General features: G+C 43.5%; 1 protein-coding gene across 5 annotated transcripts in view; it reads left to right on the forward strand.

Moving 5' to 3' along the window:
• MTMR1 (myotubularin related protein 1) overlaps positions 1 to 20,437 on the forward strand; it is a 77,185-nt gene that overhangs the window by 48,513 nt on the left and 8,235 nt on the right. For 4 of the 5 annotated variants that reach the window (XM_027097946.1, XM_027097948.1, XM_027097949.1 and 1 more), the window contains 4 exons: positions 1,850 to 2,035; positions 2,725 to 2,931; positions 13,546 to 13,638; positions 18,300 to 18,413. In XM_027097946.1, the coding sequence (XP_026953747.1) occupies positions 1,850 to 2,035; positions 2,725 to 2,931; positions 13,546 to 13,638; positions 18,300 to 18,413 (600 nt within the window). The remainder of the gene's footprint in view (positions 1 to 1,849; positions 2,036 to 2,724; positions 2,932 to 13,545; positions 13,639 to 18,299; positions 18,414 to 20,437) is intronic. The other variant, XM_027097950.1, reaches the window with a different exon arrangement.

Here is a 20,437-nt window from a genome sequence, read left to right on the forward strand (position 1 = left end):
CTAGTCTATTCACAGCGTTGTGAGACAGTCACCACTATCTCATTCCAGAACGCTTCCATAGCCCCAGATGGAAACCCTGTGCCCACTGGCAGTCGCCGCCCATCCTCCACTCTCCCCAACCCCTGTCCCCAACCCCTGTCAACCACTAATTTACTTTCCATGTAGATTTCCTTCTTCTGGACACTTCATATAAATAGAGTCATACACTGTGTGGTTTTATGTGCCTGGCTGCTTTCGCTTGGCGTGATGTTTCTACGGTTCCTCCATACTGTAGCATGTATCAGTACTCCATGCCTTTGTGTGGCCGAAAAATAGTCCATTGTATGGATACAGCACAGTTTATCCGCTCATTCATTGATGGACATTTGCGTTGCTTCCACCTGATCCCTGTTGTGGATATTCCTGCTATGATTTTTTGTGTACAAGTTTTCATGTGAATACCTGATTTTAGTCGTGCAGGAGTTGGAATTTCTGGACCAGATGGTAGTTCCATGTTTAACTTTTTGAGGAACCATCAGACTGTTTTCCACAGAGACTGTACAGTTTAAATTTCTACCAGCAATGTATTAGGGTTTCAATTTCTCTATATTCTCATAACAGATGTGTCTTGGATGTTGACTTCTGCAAAATATAAGCTAATTGTAGACCAGATTTTGTTATGAGATTACCAAGGGGTGAGCCGTATCCCCCTTTTTTGTTACATTTGCATTTTATTTTACTTAAATTACTTAAATAAATCTCACTGTTTGGGATTTACAAATTGTTTTATATAGAAGTTTTGTGGTAGTACAACTTTATTTTTTAAAATATTTATTTATTTATTTATATTTTTGGCTGCGTTGGGTCTTCATTGCAGCACACGGGCTTTCTCTAGTTGCGGTGAGTGGGGGCTACTCTTTGTTGCAGTGCGCGGGCTTCTCATTGTGGTGGCTGATCTTGTTGCAGAGCACGTGCTCTAAGCGCGTGGGCTTCAGTAGTCGTGGTGCGTGGGTTTCAGTATCTGTGGCACATGGCTCAGTAGTTGTGGCTCGTGGGCTCTAGAGCACAGGCTCAGTAGTTGTGGCAAACAGGCTTACTTGCTCCGCGGCATGTGGGATCTTCCCGGACCAGGGCTCAAACCCGTGTCCGCTGCATTGGCAGGTGGATTCTTAACCACTGCATCACCAGGGAAGTCCACAGTACAACTTTTTTATTCAGATATATGCTAGAACGTTTTAGAACCCAATTCGCCTTGTGTAAGATCCAGTTGTTAATCGTTTTCAAAACTGATGATGGGTGATGGAAGATTGTTGTGGGTTGAACTGTGTTTCCATTAAAAAAAAAATGTGTTGAAGCCCTAACTCCTGGCACCTGTGACTGTGGCCCTGATTTGAAATAGGGTCTTTGCAAATGTAATCAAGTTAAGACGAAGTCGTATGGAATTAGGATGGGTCCTAATCCAGTCTGACTGGTGTCCTTATAAGAAGAGATACAGACACAAGGAGAAGGCCATGTGAAGATGGGGCAGAGATTAACGTATCTATAAACCAGAAACACCTGGGGCCACCAGAAGCTGGAAGAGGCAAAGAAGGGTCCTCCCCAAGAGGGTTCTGAGGGAACACGGCCCTGCCAGTACCTTGATTTTGGACTTCCAGCCTCTAGAACTGAGAGAGGAGAAATTTTTGTCACTTTAAGCCACTCAGATTGCGGTACTCTGTTCCAACAGCCATGGGAAACTCATATAAGGATGTAGGAGGCTTATTATAAACAGATGAGTTTGTCGCTTCTTTAATGGTCTCTATCTGGTTAAAACTAGAAAGAACAGAAAAGTTAACTCAGATGAAGTGACATATATCTTTTGTTTTCACAGGCAAAGGGTGGGGGCTATGAAAGTGAAAGTGCATACCCAAACGCAGAACTCGTGTTCCTGGAGATCCACAACATTCACGTGATGAGAGAGTCGCTGCGAAAACTGAAGGAGATCGCATACCCGGCCATCGAGGAGGCGCGGTGGCTGTCCAACGTGGACGGGACGCACTGGCTGGAGTACATTCGGGTACAGAGAGGGCCCATCCTTTACGTGCTTTCTGCTTAAGATTTCTCTGCAGCTGGGCCATAAAGCTATCTGTCTGTCTGTCTATCTGGATGGTTTCTTAGCATTGCAAATGAATGCATCTTTGCTGTGTACTTGGGCTTTCATAGTTTCCATGGGCAGCATCCAAACTGTGGTCTTTGTTGGGGGGGGCGGGTTGTGACATAACAGAAAGCAATAATGCTTGCCTCAGATCAGGTTTTTTGGGGTTTTTTTGGCGGTATGCGGGCCTCTCACCGTTGTGGCCTCCCCCATTGCGGAGCACGGGCTCCGGACGCGCAGGCTCAGCGGCCATGGCTCACAGGGCCCAGCCGCTCCGCGGCATGCGGGATCCTCCCGGACCGGGGCATGAACCCGCGTCCCCTGCATCGGCAGGCAGACTCTCAACCACTGCGCCACCAGGGAAGCCCTCAGATCAGGTTTTTTAAGTACTTTGTGGCCCTTTGATAAAGGACCCTATTTACTACTGTAGTTTTTTTCTTAGTGTAAGTTTCTCTTTTTTCCCTCCAGATACTAATGTTTCCTAGTGATTCTTAAATTGATTGCATTCTTGTTTGGTTCATTGACCTGAACTTCCAGTGTTCTCCACAGAATTCTTTTTGCTCTAATAGAAATTAAATGTAGCCTGGTTTAATGTGCCTTCTTTTCTGAAGATGCTTCTTGCTGGGGCAGTAAGAATTGCTGATAAAATAGAATCTGGGAAAACCTCGGTGGTGGTGCACTGCAGCGACGGTTGGGACCGAACATCCCAGCTGACGTCTCTGGCCATGCTGATGTTGGACAGTTATTACCGCACCATTAAAGGATTCGAGGCTCTCATAGAAAAGGAGTGGATAAGCTTTGGACATAGGTTTGCACTGGTAAGTTGAGACAGTGAGGTGCACGCTTCATTATTTTGCTATATCATATGCATATTTGTATCACACATCACACACACACACACACACACGAGACGGCTTTGTGCTCTGTGTGAGACCTGAATTGCCATAAGAGAATGCCATGGACCTCAGCATTGTATGTTCCTGGCAGGGCAATCTTTTTTTTTTTTCCACGTAGGTATGCCTTTATTTTTGTAAAGAATTAAGGTAAAATTCATGTAACATAGAATTAACCATCTTAAAGTATATAGTTCCACGGCATTTAGTGCATTCAGTGCTGTGCAACCACCATCGCTATCTAGTTCCAAAACATTTCATCACCCCCAAAAGGACACCCTGTACACATTAAGTAGTCACGCCTCATTTCCCTCTTCCCACCAGCCCCTGGAGACCACTAATGTGCTTTCCATCTCCCTGACATAAGTGGACTCACACAATATTTGTCTCGCTGCGACAGGCTTATTTCACTAAGCACAATGTTCTCAAGGTTTATGCATCTTATAGAACCTATCAAATTTTATCAGTAATTCCTTTTCATGGCTGAGTGGTATTCCATTGTGTGGATATACTGCATTTTGTTTATCCATTCACCTGTTGGTGGACACTTGGGTTATTTCCATCTGTTGGTGATTGTGAATAATGCTGCTGTGAACATTGGTGTACCAGATTTTGCCATACAAAGTACCGTAAGACTGGGTGGCTTAAACAACAGAAATTTATTGTCTCATCATTCTGGGGGCTGGAAGTCCAAGATCAAGGTTCTGACAGGGTTGGTTTCTCCTGATGGCTCTCTCCTTGGCTTGCAGACAGCTGCCTTCTTGCTGTGTCCTCACATGGCCTTTCCTCTGTGCGCACACATCCCTGGTGTCTCTCTGTGTCCAGACTTCCTCTTCTTATAAGAACATGAGTCAGACTGGAACAGCCTCATTTCAACTTAAGGCCTTTAAGGATGTGATTCTCTCCCAATGCACTCACATTCTGTGGTACTGAGGGTTAGGACTTCAACAGTGCTGGACACACAGTGGTGCTCAGTTACATGTATCCTCCAGTTTTAATCTTCTAGTGACCTTGCGAGGCAGATGCTACCATGGATAGATGGGGAAACTGAGTATGAGCTACCGGCCAAGGTCACCCAGCTATTGAGGGTACAGCCAACCTTCAGGCAGGGGTTTCAAGCCTGCAGTCACTCACCCACTGGGTCTGTCTACTATTCCTTCCCTCGAGTTTCTGTGGATGAGCTCCTACCTGAAGCCAATTACTCTCCTTGCCCACCTGTCCCGTCATCCGGCTCATGGGTGGTTCCTGCCTCCATCTCCCCTCTCCCCTTGATCGTTTCCATTGACAGAAACGTGCTGTTACTTATCCCATCCTAAAACCCAACCCTCTTGACTGTACTTCCCCCTCCAGGTGTCACCCTGAACATCTGCTCCCCACTACAACAAATCTGCACAAAACTAGTCTGTTCTGGCTCTCACTGTTTCTCTCCTTCTGGTCTCTCTTGAACCCGCTTCAGCCAGGCTTCCTCCTCACGCCCCTGCACCTTCGCCCTGCCACTGCTCTTGTCACAGTCACCAATGGCTGCCACTCTGCCAAGTGCTTCTCCTATTTGGCCTGAGCATTTGATACTGGTCATTGCTCCCTTCTTCTGCAAACACTTTCTTCCCTTGGCTTCTAGGTGGCTGCAACCTTCTGAATTTCCTCCTACCTTCTGGTCCTCCCTCTCTCCCCAACTTCTTCTTTTTTTTTAAACACCTTTATTGGAGTATAATTGCTTACAATGGTGTGTTGGTTTCTGCTGTATCACAGAGTGATTCAGTTATACATATAAAAACATCCCCATGTCTCCTCCCTCTTGCACCTCCCTCCCTCCCACCCTCCCTATCCCACCCCTCTAGGTGGTCACAAAACACCGAGCTGACCTCCCTGTGCTATGTGGCTGCTTCCCACTAGCTATCGATTTTACATTTGATAGTGTTTATAAGTCAATGCCACTCTCTCACTTCGTCCCAGCTTACCCTTCCCCCTCCTCGTGTCCTTAACTCCATTCTCTACCTCTGCGTCTTTATTCCGGTTCTGTCCTGAGGTTCTTCAGAAGCATTATTATTATCCTTAGATTCCATATATATGTGTTAGCATGCGGTATTTGTTTTTCTGACTTACTTCACTCTGTACAACAGACTCTAGGTCCATCCACCTCACTACAAATAACTCAATTTCACTTTTCATGGCTGAGTAATATTCCATTGAATATATGTGCCACATCTTCTTTATCCATTCATCTGTTGATGGACACTTCAGTTGCTTCCATGTCCTGGCTATTGTAAACAGTGCTGCAGTGAACATTGCGGTACATATCTCTTTTTGAATTATGGTTTTCTCAGGGTATATGCTCAGTAGTGGGATTGCTGGGTCGTAGCGTAGTTCCGTTTTTAGTTTTTTAAGGAAGCGCCATACTGCTCTCTATAGTGGTTCTACCAATATACATTCCCACCAACAGTGCAAGAGGGTTCCCTTTCCTCCATACCCTCTCCAGCATTTATTGTTTCTAGATTTTTTGATGATGGCCATTCTGACCAGTGTGAGGTGATACCTCATTGTAGTTTTGATTGGCATTTCTCTGATGATTAGTGATCTTGAGCATCCTTTCACGTGTTTGTTGGCAATCTGTATATCTTCTTTGGAGAAATGTGTCGTTAGGTCTTTAGTCCATTTTTGGATTGGGTTGTTTGCATTTTTGCTACTGAGCTGCTTGTATATTTTGGAGATTAATCCTTTGTCAGTTGCTTCGTTTGCAAATAGTTTCTCCCATTCTGAGGGTTGTCTTTTGGTCTTGTTTATGGTTTCCTTTGCTGTGCAAAAGCTTTGAAGTTTCATTAGGTCCCATTTGTTTATTTTTGGTTTTATTTCCATTTGTCTAGGAGGTGGGTCAAAAAGGATCTTGCTGTGATTTATGTCATAGAGTGTTCTGCCTATGTTTTCCTCTAAGAGTTTGATAGTGTCTGGCCTTACATTTAGGTCTTTAATCCATTTTGAGCTTATTTTTGTGTATGGTGTTAGGAAGTGTTCTAATTTCATTTTTTTACATGTAGCTGTCTAGTTTTCCCAGCACCACTTATGGAAGAGGCTGTCTTTTCTCCACTGTATATTCTTGCTTCCTTTATCAAAGATAAGGTGACCATACATGCATGGGTTTATCTCTGGGCTTTCTATCCTGTTCCATTGATCTATATTTCTGTTTTTGTGCCAGTACCATATTATCTTGATTACTGTAGCTTTGTAGTATAGTCTGAAGTCAGGAAGCCTGATTCCTCCAGCTCCATTTTTCTTTCTCAAGGTTGCTTTGGCTATTCGGGGTCTTTTGTGTTTCCATATAAATTGTAAAATTTTTTGTTCTAGTTCTGTGAAAAATGCCGTTGGTAGGTTTTTTTTTTTTTTAAACAAATTTATTTATTTTATTTATTTATATTTGGCTGCACTGGGTCTTTGTTGCTGCTCACGGGCTTTCTCTAGTTGTGGTGAATGGGGGCTACTGTTGGTTGTGGTTCTCAGGCTTCTCATTGCGGTGGCTTCTCTTGTTGCAGAGCATGGGCTCTAGATGCATGGGCTTCAGTAGCTCTGGCTCACAGGCTCTAGAGTGCAGGCTCAGTAGTTGTGGCGTACAGGCTTAGTTGCTCCGCGGCATGTAGGATCTTCCCAGACCAGGGCTCAAACCCGTGTTCCCTGCATTGGCAGGCATATTCTTAACCGCTGTACCACCAGGGAAGCCCACATTGGTAATTTGATAGGGAGTGCATTGAACCTCAATCAAAGTAGATTGCTTTGGGGAGTATAATCAATTTCACAGTGTTGATTCTTCCAATCCAAGAACATGGAATATCTCTCCATCTGTTTGTATCATCTTTAATTTCTTTCATCAGTGTCTTATCGTTTTCTGCATACAGGTCTTTTGTCTCCTTAGGTAGGTTTATTCCTAGGTATTTTATTCTTTTTGTTGCAGTAGTAAATGGGAGTGTTTCCTTAATTTCTCTTTCAGATTTTCATCATTAGTGTATAGGAATGCAAGAGATTTCTGTGCATTAATTTTGTATCCTGCTACTTTACCAAATTCATTGATTAGCTCTAGTAGTAGTCTGGTAGCATCTTTAGGATTCTTTATGTATAGTATCATGTCATCTGCAAACAGTGACAGTCTTACTTTTCTTTTCTGATTTGGATTCCATTTATTTCTTTTTCTTCTCTGATTGCTGTGGCTAAAACTTCCAAAAGTATGTTGAATAATAGTGGTGAGAGTGGGCAACCTTGTCTTGTTCCTGATCTTAGTGGAAATGCTTTCAGTTTTTCACCACTGAGGATGATGTTGGCTGTGGGTTTGTCATATATGGCCTTTATTATGTTGAGGTAAGTTCCTTCTGTGTCTACTTTCTGAAGAGTTTTTATCATACATGGGTGTTGAATTTTGTCGAAAGCTTTTTCTGCATCTGTTGAGATGATCATATGGTTTTTCTCCTTCAGTTTGTTAATATGGTGTATCACATTGATTGATTTGCATATATTGAAGAATCCTTGAATTCCTGGGATAAACCCCACTTGATCATGGTGTATGATCCTTTTAATGTGCTGTTGGATTCTGTTTGCTAGTATTTTGTTGAGGATTTTTGCATCTATGTTCATCAGTGATACTGGCCTGTAGTCTTCTTTTTTGTGATATCTTTGTCTGATTTTGGTATCAGGGTGATGGTGGCCTTGTAGAATGAGTTTGGATGTGTTCCTCCCTCTGCTATATTTTGGAAGAGTTTGAGAAGGATAAGTATTAGCTCTTCTCTAAATGTTTGATAGAATTCGCCTGTGAAGCCATCTGGTCCTGGGCTTTTGTTTGTTGGAAGATTTTTAATCACAGTTTCAATTTCAGTGCTTGTGATTGGTCTGTTTATATTTTCTGTTTCTTCCTGGTTCAGTCTGGAAAGGTTGTGCTTTTCTAAGAATTTTTCCATTTCTTCCAGTTTGTCCATTTTATTGGCATATAGTTGCTTGCAGTGATCTCTCATGATCCTTTGTATTTCTGCAGTGTCAGTTGTTACCTCTCCTTTTTCATTTCTAATTCTATTGATTTGAGTCTTCTCCCCTCTTTTCTTGATGAGTCTGGCTAGTGGTTTATCAATTTTGTTTATCTTCTCAAAGAACCAGCTTTTCGTTTTATTGATCTTTGCTATTGTTTCCTTCATTTCTTTTTTACTTATTTCTGATCTGATCTTTATGATTTCTTTCCTTCTGCTAACTTTGGGTTTTTTTTGTTCTTCTTTCTCTAATTGCTTTAGGTGTAAGGTTAGGTTGTTTATTCGAGATGTTTCCTGTTTCTTAAGGTAGCATTGTATTGCTATAAACTTCCCTCTTAGAACTTCTTTTGCGCATCCCATAGTTTTTGGGTCGTCGTGTCTCCATTATCGTTTGTTTCTAGGTATTTTTTTATTTCCTCTTTGATTTCTTCAGTGATCAGTTCGTTATTAAGGAGTGTATTGTTTAGTCTCCATGTGTTTGTATTTTTTACAGTTTTTTCCTGTAATCGTTATCTAGCTTTATAGCGTTGTGGTTGGAAAAGATACTTGATACGATTTCAGTTTTCTTAAATTTACCAAGGCTTGATTTGTGTCCCAAGATATGATCTATCCTGGAGAATGTTCTATGAGCACTTGAGAAGAAAGTGTATTCTGTTGTTTTTGGATGGAATGTGCTATAAATATCAATTAAGTCCATTTTGTTTAATATGTCATTTAAAGCTTGTGTTTCCTTATTTGTTTTCATTTTGGATGATCTGTCCATTGGTGAAAGTGGGGTGTTAAAGCCCTCTACTATTATTGTGTTATTGTCGATTTCCCCTTTTGTGGCTGTTAGCATTTGCCTTATGTATTGAGGTGCCCCTATGTTGGGTGCGTAACTATTTACAATTGTAATATCTTCTTCTTGGATTGATCCCTTGATCATTATGTAGCGTCCTTCTTTGTCTCTTGTAATAGTCTTTATTTTAAAGTCTATTTTGTCTGATATGAGAATTGCTACTCCAGCTTTCTTTTGATTTCCATTTGCATGGAATATCTTTTTCCATCCCCTCACTTTCAGTCTGTATGTGTCCCTAGGTCTGAAGTGGGTCTTTTGTAGACAGCATATATATGGGTCTTGTTTTTGTATCCATTCAGCCAGTCTGTGTCTTTTGGTGGGAACATTTAATCCATTTACATTTAAGGTAATTATCGATATGTATGTTCATGTTACCATTTCCTTAATTGTTTTGGGTTTGTTATTGTAGGCCTTTTCCTTCTCTTGTGTTTCCTGCCTAGAGAAATTCCTTTGGCATTCATTGTAAAGCTGGTTTGGTGGTGCTGAGTTCTCTTAGCTTTTGCTTGTCTGTAAAGGTTTTAATTTCTCCATCGAATCTGAATGAGATCCTTGCTGGGTAGAGTAGTCTTGGCTGCAGGTTTTTCCCTTTCATCACTTTAAATATGTCCTGCCACTCCCTTCTGGTTTGTAGAGTTTCTGCTGAAAGATCAGCTGTTAACCTTATGGGGATTCCCTTGAATGTTATTTGTTGCTTTTCCCTTGCTGCTTTTAATATTTTTTCTTTGTATTTAAGTTTTGATAGTTTGATTAATATGTTTCTTGGAGTGTTTCTCCTTGGATTTTTCCTGTTTGGGACCCTCTGCACTTCCTGGACTTGATTGACTATTTCCTTTCCCATGTTAGGGAAGTTTTCAACTATAATCTCCTCAAATATTTTCTCAGACCCTTTCTTTTTCTCTTCTTCTTCTGAGACCCCTATATTTCGAATGTTGGTACATTTAATATTGTCCTAGAGGTGTCTGAGACTGTCCTCAATTCTTCTCACTCTTTTTTCTTTATTCTGCTCTGCAGTAGTGATTTCCGCTATTTTATCTTCCAGGTCTCTTGTCTGTTCTTCTGCCTCATTAATTCTGCTATTGATTCCTTCTAGAGAATTTTTAATTTCATTTATAATGTTGTTCATCATTGTTTGTTTGCTCTTTAGTTCTTCTGGGTCCTTGTTAAACGTGTCTTATATTTTCTCCATTCTATTTTCAAGATTTGGGATCATCTTTACTATCATTATTCTGAATTCTTTTTCAGGTAGGGTGCCTATTTCCTCTTCATTTGTTTGGTCTGGTGGGTTTCTACCTTGCTCCTTCATCTGCTGTGTATTTCTCTGTCTTCTCATTTTGTTTAACTTACTGTGTTTGGGGTCTCCTTTTGCAGGCTACAGGTTTGTAGTTCCCGTTGTTTCTGCTGTCTGCCCCCTGTGGCTAAGGTTGCTGCAGGGGCTTGTGTAGGCTTCCTGGTGGAGGGGACTGTGCCTGTGTTCTGGTGACTGGGGCTGGATCTTGTCTTTCTGGTGGGCAGGGTCATGTCCAGTAGTGTGCTTTGGGGTGTCTGTGAAGTTAGTATGACTTTAGGCCGCCTCTCTGCTAATGGATGGGGTTGTGTTCCTCTCTTGCTAGTTGTTTGGCATGGGGTGTCCAGCACTGGAGCTTGCTGGCCGTTGAGTGGAGCTGGGTCTTAGCGTTGAGACGGAGATGTCTGGGAGACCTCTCGCCGATTGATATTACGTGGGTCCAGGAGGTCTCTGGTGGTCCAGTGTCCTGAACTCAGCTCTCCCACCTCAGAGGCCCAGTCCTGACAGCCGGCCAGAACACCAAGACCCTGTCAGCCACACGGCTCAGAAGAAAAGGGAGAAAAAAAAGAAAGAAAGAAATTTAAAAGTTAAAAGAAACAAAATAAAATAATTATTAAAATAAAAAAAATTTTAAGTAATAAAAAAAAGAAGAGAGCAGCCAAACCAATAAACAAATCCACCAATGATATCAAGTGCTAAAAACTATACTAAGATAAACATAAAAATCAGGAACCAGTCAGTTGCATACAGTAAACCCCAAGTCTACAGTTGCTCCCAAAGTCCACTGCCTCACTTTTGCGATGATTCGTCGTCTATTCATGTATTCCACAGATGCAGGGTGCATCAAGTTGACTGTGGGGATTTAATCCACTGCTCATGAGGCTTCACTCTCCCCAACTTCTTAATGTTGGGGTGCCCTAGGGCTCAGTCCTCACATCGTTTCTTTTCTTTTTGTATGCTTCATCCCTTACTGAGCTCAGCCAGTCCCATGATTTTAAATGCATGTATTTCAAATCTGTCATCCCCTCCCCATTGCCACTCCATCCCCCTTAGTTCAGGCCTGGCCAGCTCCCTCGGGACTATTATGGCAGTCTCCCTGTCTCCTTCCAACCCACTGTCCCCACTGTAGCAGATGGGGCATTACATAAAGCAGATCTGGTGCCGGCTCTCCCCAGCACAAACCCCTCTGAGTGCCCACGGCCTACTGGGTTGTGGGCAAACTCCTCAGCGCCACGTTTGGGGCCCTTGGTGATCTGGCCCTGGCCCACCTTTCCAACCTTGTCTCACCTCTCTCGCCTTGCCTCAACCGTGCCCTGCTACTTATGGCACCCCTGGTGGCCGCCACCAACCCCCCACCCCCTGAGCCTCCCCACTGCTTCTCACAGAATCTATCCCTGGCCAGCCAGAAGCAAGTTCCTCCTGGTCGTTCAAGTTCTGTCTGAAGTAAGACCTCCTCCATGACCGTGACTCGTGACTTTCCCGCCTAGCTTCCTCCTCTAGACCATCCTGGGATGGCTGCTTGTTCCTTTGCAGCCCCACCATATGTGTCTCAGACTAGGAAGCCCCGGCGCACTTTATCGCCTCTGTTGTTTACAGGTCTTCTCCTGCGACTAAACCACAAGTGAATTATTCATTGAGCACAGATGCTGGGTCTCATGTATAGTGTACCCCAGGTTCCTAGCCAGGGGCCTAGCCTCCACTGGACCCCATGAAACCACCAGAAGTCCTGAGGGCTGGGTGGGGGACGCCTTGCACGCACCGTAAGAGTTCAATGTGTCTCTATTAAAAGAAAGAATGAATCTTAAGTTGTAAACTGTCAGTGCAAAACTTCCCCTGGTGCCTTAAATACTGAGGAGTAGCTTCCACAAATTATTTTATATAGAAGTACAGAAGTAATGCAATGCATGCAGCCACTCTGGAAAACAGTATGGCAGTGCCTCAAAAAGTTAAAAATAGAACTACCATACGATCCAGCAATTCTGCTTCTGAGTATATACCCCCAAAACAGGGACTCAGACACTTACTTGCACACCCATGTTCATAGCAGCATGACTCACAGTAGCCCAAAGGTGGAAGTAACCCAGTGTCCATCAACAGGTGAATGGGTAAATAGACTGTGGTCTACCCATACAGTGGGATGTCATTCAGCTTCCAAAGGGAAGAAAGTTCTGACACCTGCTACAACACGGATGAATTAAGAGGACGTTATGCTAAATGAAAGAAGCCAGTCGCAAAAGGACAAATAAACGGCACGATTCCACGTGTATGAAGTATCTAGAGCAGTCGAATCTGTAGAGACAAAGGAGGATGAGGGGGTCCAGGGGCTGGCGGAGGGGAATAGGGAGTTCCTCTTTCAGTTTGGGAAGTTCTAGAGACGGATGCTGGCGATGCTCGTACAACAGTGTGAATGTACTTAATGCCACTGAACTATACACTTAAAATGGTTTTGCTGGTAAATTTGATATATATATTTCACTACAATTAAATTTTTTTTAAAAAAAGAAGGCAGTATACTGTTCCTTTGAGGGGTTCATGTTGACTTGAGCATTTATTTCTTTTTCTGTCTTTCTTGGTGGCGATTTCATAGGCCAGTATTTCTTGATCTTCCTGTGTGGTGATCGCCTTGTATCTTCATAACTTTCCTTTTCATCCTTTTGCTTAGGCATCAAATTACTCGAAGTTTTTGTTAGAATGCTCACTCGTGAGCTGTTTTTAACTTGACATTTTCAGTGTTTTTGTCAGTCCTGTTTATGTGTTTGAAATTATCTTTTACCTTTTAATGTGAATCTATTAACATCTTGTAAAATATCAAAAGGTATGATATACAATACTGGATATCAGTTATGTCTTAAAACTGGAAGAAAACCTGGAGATACAATCCCGAACTGCCTTGAAGACTCCCCATTACCATTTCAACAGTGAGGCTTTGAGGTTCTCTGAGTCATGCAGAATTGGCTAAAACTTGTGGACTGTTAATTGTTGTTTTGATTCTCAGACTTCCTGACATTTCTGAAAAATGGGGGAAAAAAACTACACTTGTGGAGAAAACGGCAGTCGTCATGTGCTTTGTGAGCTGCTAATTGCTGGTCCCACATTGACACCAAGCACTTGGCGTGGTGGCTGGGGTGGACTGAAAGGTCGGCTGGCCTTTTGCTTATGACTTCTCCATCTCCACTACACTAAAGGGCACTTATAAAGCAATCAACGTGTAAAAACAGGACGCTGAAATTTTGTTTCCTAAGAGTAATGGCAGTCGGTTCAACGCAATGAACGTTTTTGAGTGCCTTTTATGTGCCTGGAATTCTGTTAGGCCTTGGGACATATAAATGAGACATGCTTCTTGCCACCAGGCAATTTAAAGTGACTTTTGAGAGGACCATGGCATACATTAAAATGTTTAACCTCTTGATTGTTTTCAGCGAGTGGGCCATGGCAATGACAACCATGCAGATGCTGACCGATCCCCTATATTTCTTCAGTTTATTGACTGTGTTTGGCAAATGACAAGACAGGTGAGAGATTTCAAGTCTATTTCTGACCTTTATAGTCTGATCTAAGCATATCTTAAAGTGGAAGACAAACTTCAATTTCAGGTTCGTTCAAAGTGAAGATGTGTGTGTGTTAAATATGACCCCTTCTGTTATTTAACTCAGTTTGATTCTAATTACTTAGAAATATAAGCAGAAAATTGGAAACAACCAACTTCACACCTAAAGGTGCTTTTCTCCTGCAAGCAGTTTTTGTCCGTCATGCTGTCCGGCAGCTGTGCAAACCCTGCCCCTCAGTCCTTCTCTTTCTTTCACTTGCCCTCTCTCCGTCAGGGTAAGCACACACAGCCCGCTGCTGGGCAGGTACTGGAAGATTCCCAGGAGTTAGAAATGGGGATGTGACTGAACAAAGGGGGTGGAGACCAGGGAATCCAGGACCCTCTACGCCCCGCCCCAGGCCACAGCCCCTCCCACCCCAAGGTGAGGAGGAAAAGGACTGTCCCAGGAACGGTGGCAGATACGAAGCTGCTGAGCGTCTTGTCATTTCTTACCCGGCAGTGCGTGGGGCCCTGGTAAGCCAGGTGGCCACGCAGGGGTCTCCCTTCCCTAAGCCAGTCGGCCCGATGGTCAGCAGGCCAGAAGGCATGTGCTGTTTCTTCCCTCATCTCCAGCGTCGAAACCCAAGTTTGGGGTCTTACCCTCACGATAGGACATTGTGCCATGCAAATGGACCCGGAATCAGAGCCAGAGAACAAGCCAGAGTGCCGGAGACAGCCAGAGGGACCAGAGACAGGAGGGAAACCAAAATAGAGGCAGAGATACAGTGAGAGGGACAGAGGCGAGGGAGAGGCAGAAAGAGCAAGCAAAATGCAGAGCCCTTTCCAAAGTGCCTGCTTGGGTGGGACTATGGGGAAGAGAGGATAGAAAAGCATGGCCTGGGCCCTCTCCTTCCTGTTGACCTGGAGGTCTGGCCTTGACTGCCTCGGGCACACGAAGGGGACCATATCATGTTAAAGATGCGCCTGCTTGGGCCCTGCCCCTGGACACCCTTCTTCCTGTGGGCCTGGGGAGAGGCCCAGGTGTGTGTAGTTCTTAAAAGCTCCCCAGGTGGTTCTGATATGAAAATGAGTTACAGGACAAGTGATCCAGACAAGTGGTTCCCAGTGCAGTCCTGGGGCCAGTAGCCTCAGCCTCCCTGGAACTGAGAGATGCAGGTTCCCAGGCCCCGCCCCAGACCTGCTGACCCTGGATGGGGGGCAGCACTCTGTTTCACAAGCCCTCCAGGGATTCTGCTCTACTGGAGTGCTACTTAAACTTGACTGTGCACACAGATACCCTGGGGATCTTGTCAAAATGCAGTTCTGATTCACGGGTCTGGGGCAGAGCCTGAGAGTCTGCATTTCTAACAAGCTCCCAGGCTGTGCTACTGGTCCACAGATCACACTGGAGTAGGAAGGATCATGAGAGAATAGATAGATATGCCTTCAGAAATTAGAAAATAATTGGGCTGGCGTGGGGTTCTAAGCAGCCGAAGTACATTTCACAGAGTCCTCAGGCCCTCCCTTAGAACCTCCTCGCACTTTTAGACCCAGCTTCCCCAAGCTGATTGGGCTCTTGCATCATCTGAGTGCGCAGTTCACGGCTGATTCAAAGCAGCCAGTTAGGTAGAGGGGTGGGGGTAGAGGAGGGGTGGTCTCAGCGGCGGGCACCCGATGGTATGAGTAACAGGGAACAGCAAACACATACTCAAAAGGCACGGACACCGGCCTCAAGTCTTACTGTTTTGTAGTGCCATGTACTCGCAATTTGTATTGATTCCAAGCCAGTAACAAAATTAAATGATGGTTACATTCAGGTTAAGACAGGAAGGTATGACATACATTTCAGAAAAATTACATAAAAAGGCTGAACACAGAAAATAATTCTGATGCTTCTGAAGGGATAAGCACCATTTTTGTGGATGTGAAGTAGCTTATTCCTCCCAACTGCCTAAAGTGCGTGTGTGCGTGCGTGTGCGTGTGTGCGTGCGTGTGTGTGCGTGTGTGTAACATCTTCAAACTGACTTCCATTCTTCATATTGCTTAGTGTCTATATTTTCATGTCTAATTTATATAATTTTTGTAATGTTTGATTTTTAAGAAAGAAAATGAGGGGTTTGGGTTAGGTTTCAGATGCTTCTTACAAGCTTTAAGATTCTGTCCGTGAAATGTGTATAATTAATTTCTTTTAAAATACCATTGTTAATGCATTAGGAGACACACCAGTAATCAGTCTAACTATGAATTAAGTTACAAGTGAATGAGATATGTAGCTTGTCAGAAAAGATGCAGTAATGTGACAAGATTAACTTATTTTTAGGTTTCCTACTGCTAAATCAAATAAGCTAAGTCAGTGTAACGTTGTTAGACATCTCAATGAGATGAACTAGCCTGTGTGCACAAATTGATATCAAAGGAACTGAGGGAAAAAGTCACTGAAGGACTTCAGAGAAGAGTCTCAAAGACATTCTGCAATAACCCCAGTTTAAACAGACTTTTTACCCTTTTGGATCGGTTTAATAGTTGATGTTTTTGTCCAGGTGCAGAATTTCATTATGGATTTCTATGGGGTTTTTAAGACCACACTTTTTAAAGTGTATGGTATAGTTTCCAGGAGAAAAGGCTAAAAGAAACTGTGAATCACAGAGGCTTAATCTTGTATTTGTATCTAGCAGTTGCTACTTCCTCTGATGAAATGTTTCCTGAACTGAGTTTAACACCACAATGCCCTTCGGATGCGAATAGCAGTCCTGACCTAACATGAATAGATGGAGCCTTTGGGATGCCAACCGGCTTGGGCTGAGCCCCGCCCACCCTGACCTCCCATACCTGCTACCCACTTGGCCGGAGTAAGGCTTGTAGTCAGTGGCGATGCCCCCCTCCACGGCCCGCCCAACCAAGCTCGCAGATCCAGAATGCGGGCTCAGGGTTAGGACTAAAGACTCATGACTTCAAAAATATGTCAATAGAAGCTTTGCTGTCCTGTTGATAAATGTATATTTTTAAACGTTTGAAAATGAAATACAGACCTTCCATTTCTATCCTTGATTTAATTGCTTCAGTATATATGTAACTGTTATATTTTTGCTTAAAATTCATAAATTTCTTGGTGCCAATAACTTATAAATAGAGCATGACTAAGCTGCATAGAAAAATACTAGAAAAAATTGACATAATGTACTTGGCCAGATTTAGTTGATTTAGTTCATCATTGATTTGGTTCATCATTGATTTAGTTCATCTAAGAACAAGATTAAAAAAAAAGTTATGTGTTTCTCTGAGAGCAGTCCTTAAGGTAGACAGAGGCAAATCTTAATCTAGGGCCGCTGAGCAGAATTCCTTAGGTTGGCTAATGTCACAGCCTGGTGAGGAAAATAACAATTTCAGATGGAGTTTGTACAGTCCTGCATTGACCATTGTTTCGAATTGAGAAGCTTGTCTCTGGTCTAGTAAAGTAATAAAGATAAGCTTAAAAAATAAACTTTCCATCAGTGACTCTGGTTGTCACTCTGGAGATGACAGAATTAGTTGTGACAGTCTGCAAACATCTCTGATTAGGGAATAGATCTTTAAAGTACACTGATGCACAAAAATATGATGGGTAATTCTATTTGGTTTTGTTCTAATTGCCTTTGCTTCATTGAATAGGTGATGAATATTTCACTATGTTTTTACATTAGAATTCTGGTACATGGTAGGCTCCCAGTACATGCCTGCTGCTAGGATCATTATCATCATTTCCAGATCGTCTCTATCATGGCTACTGAATGTCAGCTACTGGCTAGAAACTCACGGCAGTGGTAATTCTTTGCTGGAATTCTGCTAGCCCCATTAAGAATTACCTGAAACAGCAATTGAGAGGATCATGTGGTTTTCCTCCTTATTCTGTTAATATAGCGAGTTACAATAATAGTTTTTTTTGTTTTTGGTAACCTTGATCTTCAAATCTTAAAGCAGCCTTGCATTCCCGAGACAAACCCCACTTGGCCATGTGGTGTTGCCCCTTTTACATTGTATATTGCCAGGTTCAGTGTGCTTACATATTGGTAAGAATCTGGGGATGTATGTCCATGGAGTTGTCTCTGTGGGAAGGCTTTTAATTTCGAGTTGTTTGTTTAATAGAAAAGGACTTTCTATTTCTTCTTCAGTCACTTACCTGGGAATCCCCCTCCCTTCTCTGTGACTCAGAATGTGCTTCCACAAGGGAAGCTGGGACAATAGTAGGACTTGTCTCATTGGTTTCCATTCTGAGCTGGGGCGGGGTGTGGTTATCACAGTCCTGTGCTCCGGGCTGTTGCCAGTGTCTACAAACAGCTGGGTCATATATTTTGTCCAGCTCTCTAGTTGTTTCTGGCACAAGGATGAATGCAGGCTGTTCTGTCATCGTGGCGAGAAGTGGAAGCTCCATAAGCTTTCTTAGGCACTGAAAAGTACAACAGTTTTTGTTGCTTCAGGTTGTTTCTCAGCCAGATCTATAAGCTTGGCCTGGAACCTGGAGACAATTAAGTTCTACATGGCCTCAGTTTTCCTTTTAATCTTTGACTATATTCCAAGTTGTAGCTTAGCTGTCTTTCACAAAAAACTTAGTACCAATTTGTTTTAGAAATTGAACTTTAAAACTAAACCTTATTTCTCTCTCCATTTAAGTTTCCTTCAGCATTCGAGTTTAATGAACTATTCTTGATTACAATTTTGGATCACCTTTATAGCTGTCTCTTTGGGACTTTCTTGTGCAACTGTGAACAGCAGCGACTGAAAGAGGTAAGTGTATTATATCCTCTGGCTTTCCTGATTGCTCGAGTGCCTTTCCCATTAAGTGCCACTGCAGAAGGGGGACTGAAATGGAGAGGGGACTTGGGTCTCACCCTGCTGCTGTCTGTAAATGGAGGGGTTGCACGAAATGCCCTCCCAGGGTTCACCAGCCCCAGCGCATGTGTCTAATCTTCCAGCTGAGTTGACGAAAGCCCCTTCCTTTACGGGTGCGGGGGCCCAGGGAGCCCACAGCTCCCTGAGGTCTCTAGTGTCAGGACTAGACTCTGGACCCCCTAATCTCCAAATGCTACGATGCTGCTCGTCTTTCTCTGTGCTCTTGGGCAGAAGGGTACTGGGAGACCATGGACAAGGAAGTCTGTAGATGAGCCCAAACCTCTCCCGAGGTAGAAAGCTCAACTTTGTTTCCATCAAGCTGATAAAGGAGCAGTTACCAAGCTTCTCTGTTAGATTTACCTCTTCCTTTTCTCCTCACTTTGGGATAAAAGACAGAAATGATCAAAAGTGAGGAAGCATTGGGAGAAGGCAGCTTAAAGAGTGTCCTCTGGTTCACAGAAAAGGACTTCTGCCAGCGGGTTTAGTGTGCTAGAACATTCGAGAACTTAGGAGAAAACAGCAGGCCCCCAGAGCCCGCCTCCCTCTCTCTCAGCGCACAGCTGACCACTCCCTCACCCTATGCCCTCTCTGGTTCTCCCCCACCTCGCTGGCCTTCCCTGCTCCGTCTGTTTCCTTTTAACCCATCTCTAAACTTGGAGTCGCCCGGGCCCAGGTCCTCTTCTTGTTCTCTCTCCAGGTAGCTTCATCTGTCTTGGGGATCCAAATGCTGTTTTCCTCTTCCTCCCTCACCCTTTTGCATCCCACTCAGTGGCACCTCTGCCCATCTAGATGCTAAGGCCACATACATAGGGGCCATCTTCAATCCCTCCCTCGCCCTCACCTCAGCTGCCACGTTCAGTCCCTCAGTGAGTACTGCCAGCCCTGTCCCAGGATGGATTTGCGATCTGGCCACCCCTCACTACTCCACCACGACAAGCCTAGTTGAAGCCTACCCAGCCCGCAGTCTTGCATCTGGAACTAAGGCAGCTGCCCAGAAACGAGCATTTCTGACCTCCAGTGAATCCAAGCATAGCGACCAGGGCAGCGCTCCCAAACTTCAGACTGGTCACGTGCCTCTCCTCTGCTTGAAACCTCCCTGTGGCTTCCCACTGTGATCAGGGTGAAGTCCACATTTCTGAGGGCCCAGTGTGATGGGGCCCTGTTAACCTCCTAATGAAGAAAAAGAATTTAAATGAGTGAATTTTATGGTATGTGACTTATCTCAATAAAGCTGTTTTTAAAGAAAATGTCAGCAGAACAATATGGTTCATATGTAGAATTTAAATCCTTATGGTCTTATCTTTTTTTTTAAATCAAAATGTACTCGAAAAAATCAGCTCTCTTGAGATATAATTTACATACCATACAATTAACCCTTTTAAAGTGGACTGTTCAGTGGTTTTTAGTATATTCAGGGTGCAACCATCCCCACCATCTAATTTCATAAAATTCTCTCACCCCAGAAAGAAATCCCATACCCGTTAGCAGTCACTCCCGATTCCTCCCTCTGCCCAGCCCCCGGCAACCACTAATCTACTTTCCGTCTCTATGAACTCACCTCTTCTGGACATTTTGTATAAATAGAATCATACAGTATTTGTCCTCTTGTGTCTGGCTGATTTCACTAAGCATACTGTTTTCAAGGCTCATCCGTGTTTGGCATATACCAGTGTGTCGTTCCTTTTTCATGATTGAATAATATTCCATTGTATGGACAGACCATAATTTGTTTATCCAGTCATCAGCAGATGGACATTTGGGTTGTTTCTACTTTGGGCTCTTATGAATACTGCTGCTATGAACATTCATGTTCAAGGTTTTGTGAGGACATATGCTTTCACTTCTCTTGGGGAGACACCTAGGAGTCGAATTGCTGGGTTCATATGGTAGCTCTATGTTTAACCCTTTGAGGAACCACC

This window comes from Aethalodelphis obliquidens, unplaced genomic scaffold, assembly GCF_003676395.1.
Source record: "Aethalodelphis obliquidens isolate GAN/ISIS:26980383/991018 unplaced genomic scaffold, ASM367639v1 scaffold118, whole genome shotgun sequence".
Taxonomy (NCBI): domain Eukaryota; kingdom Metazoa; phylum Chordata; class Mammalia; order Artiodactyla; family Delphinidae; genus Aethalodelphis; species Aethalodelphis obliquidens.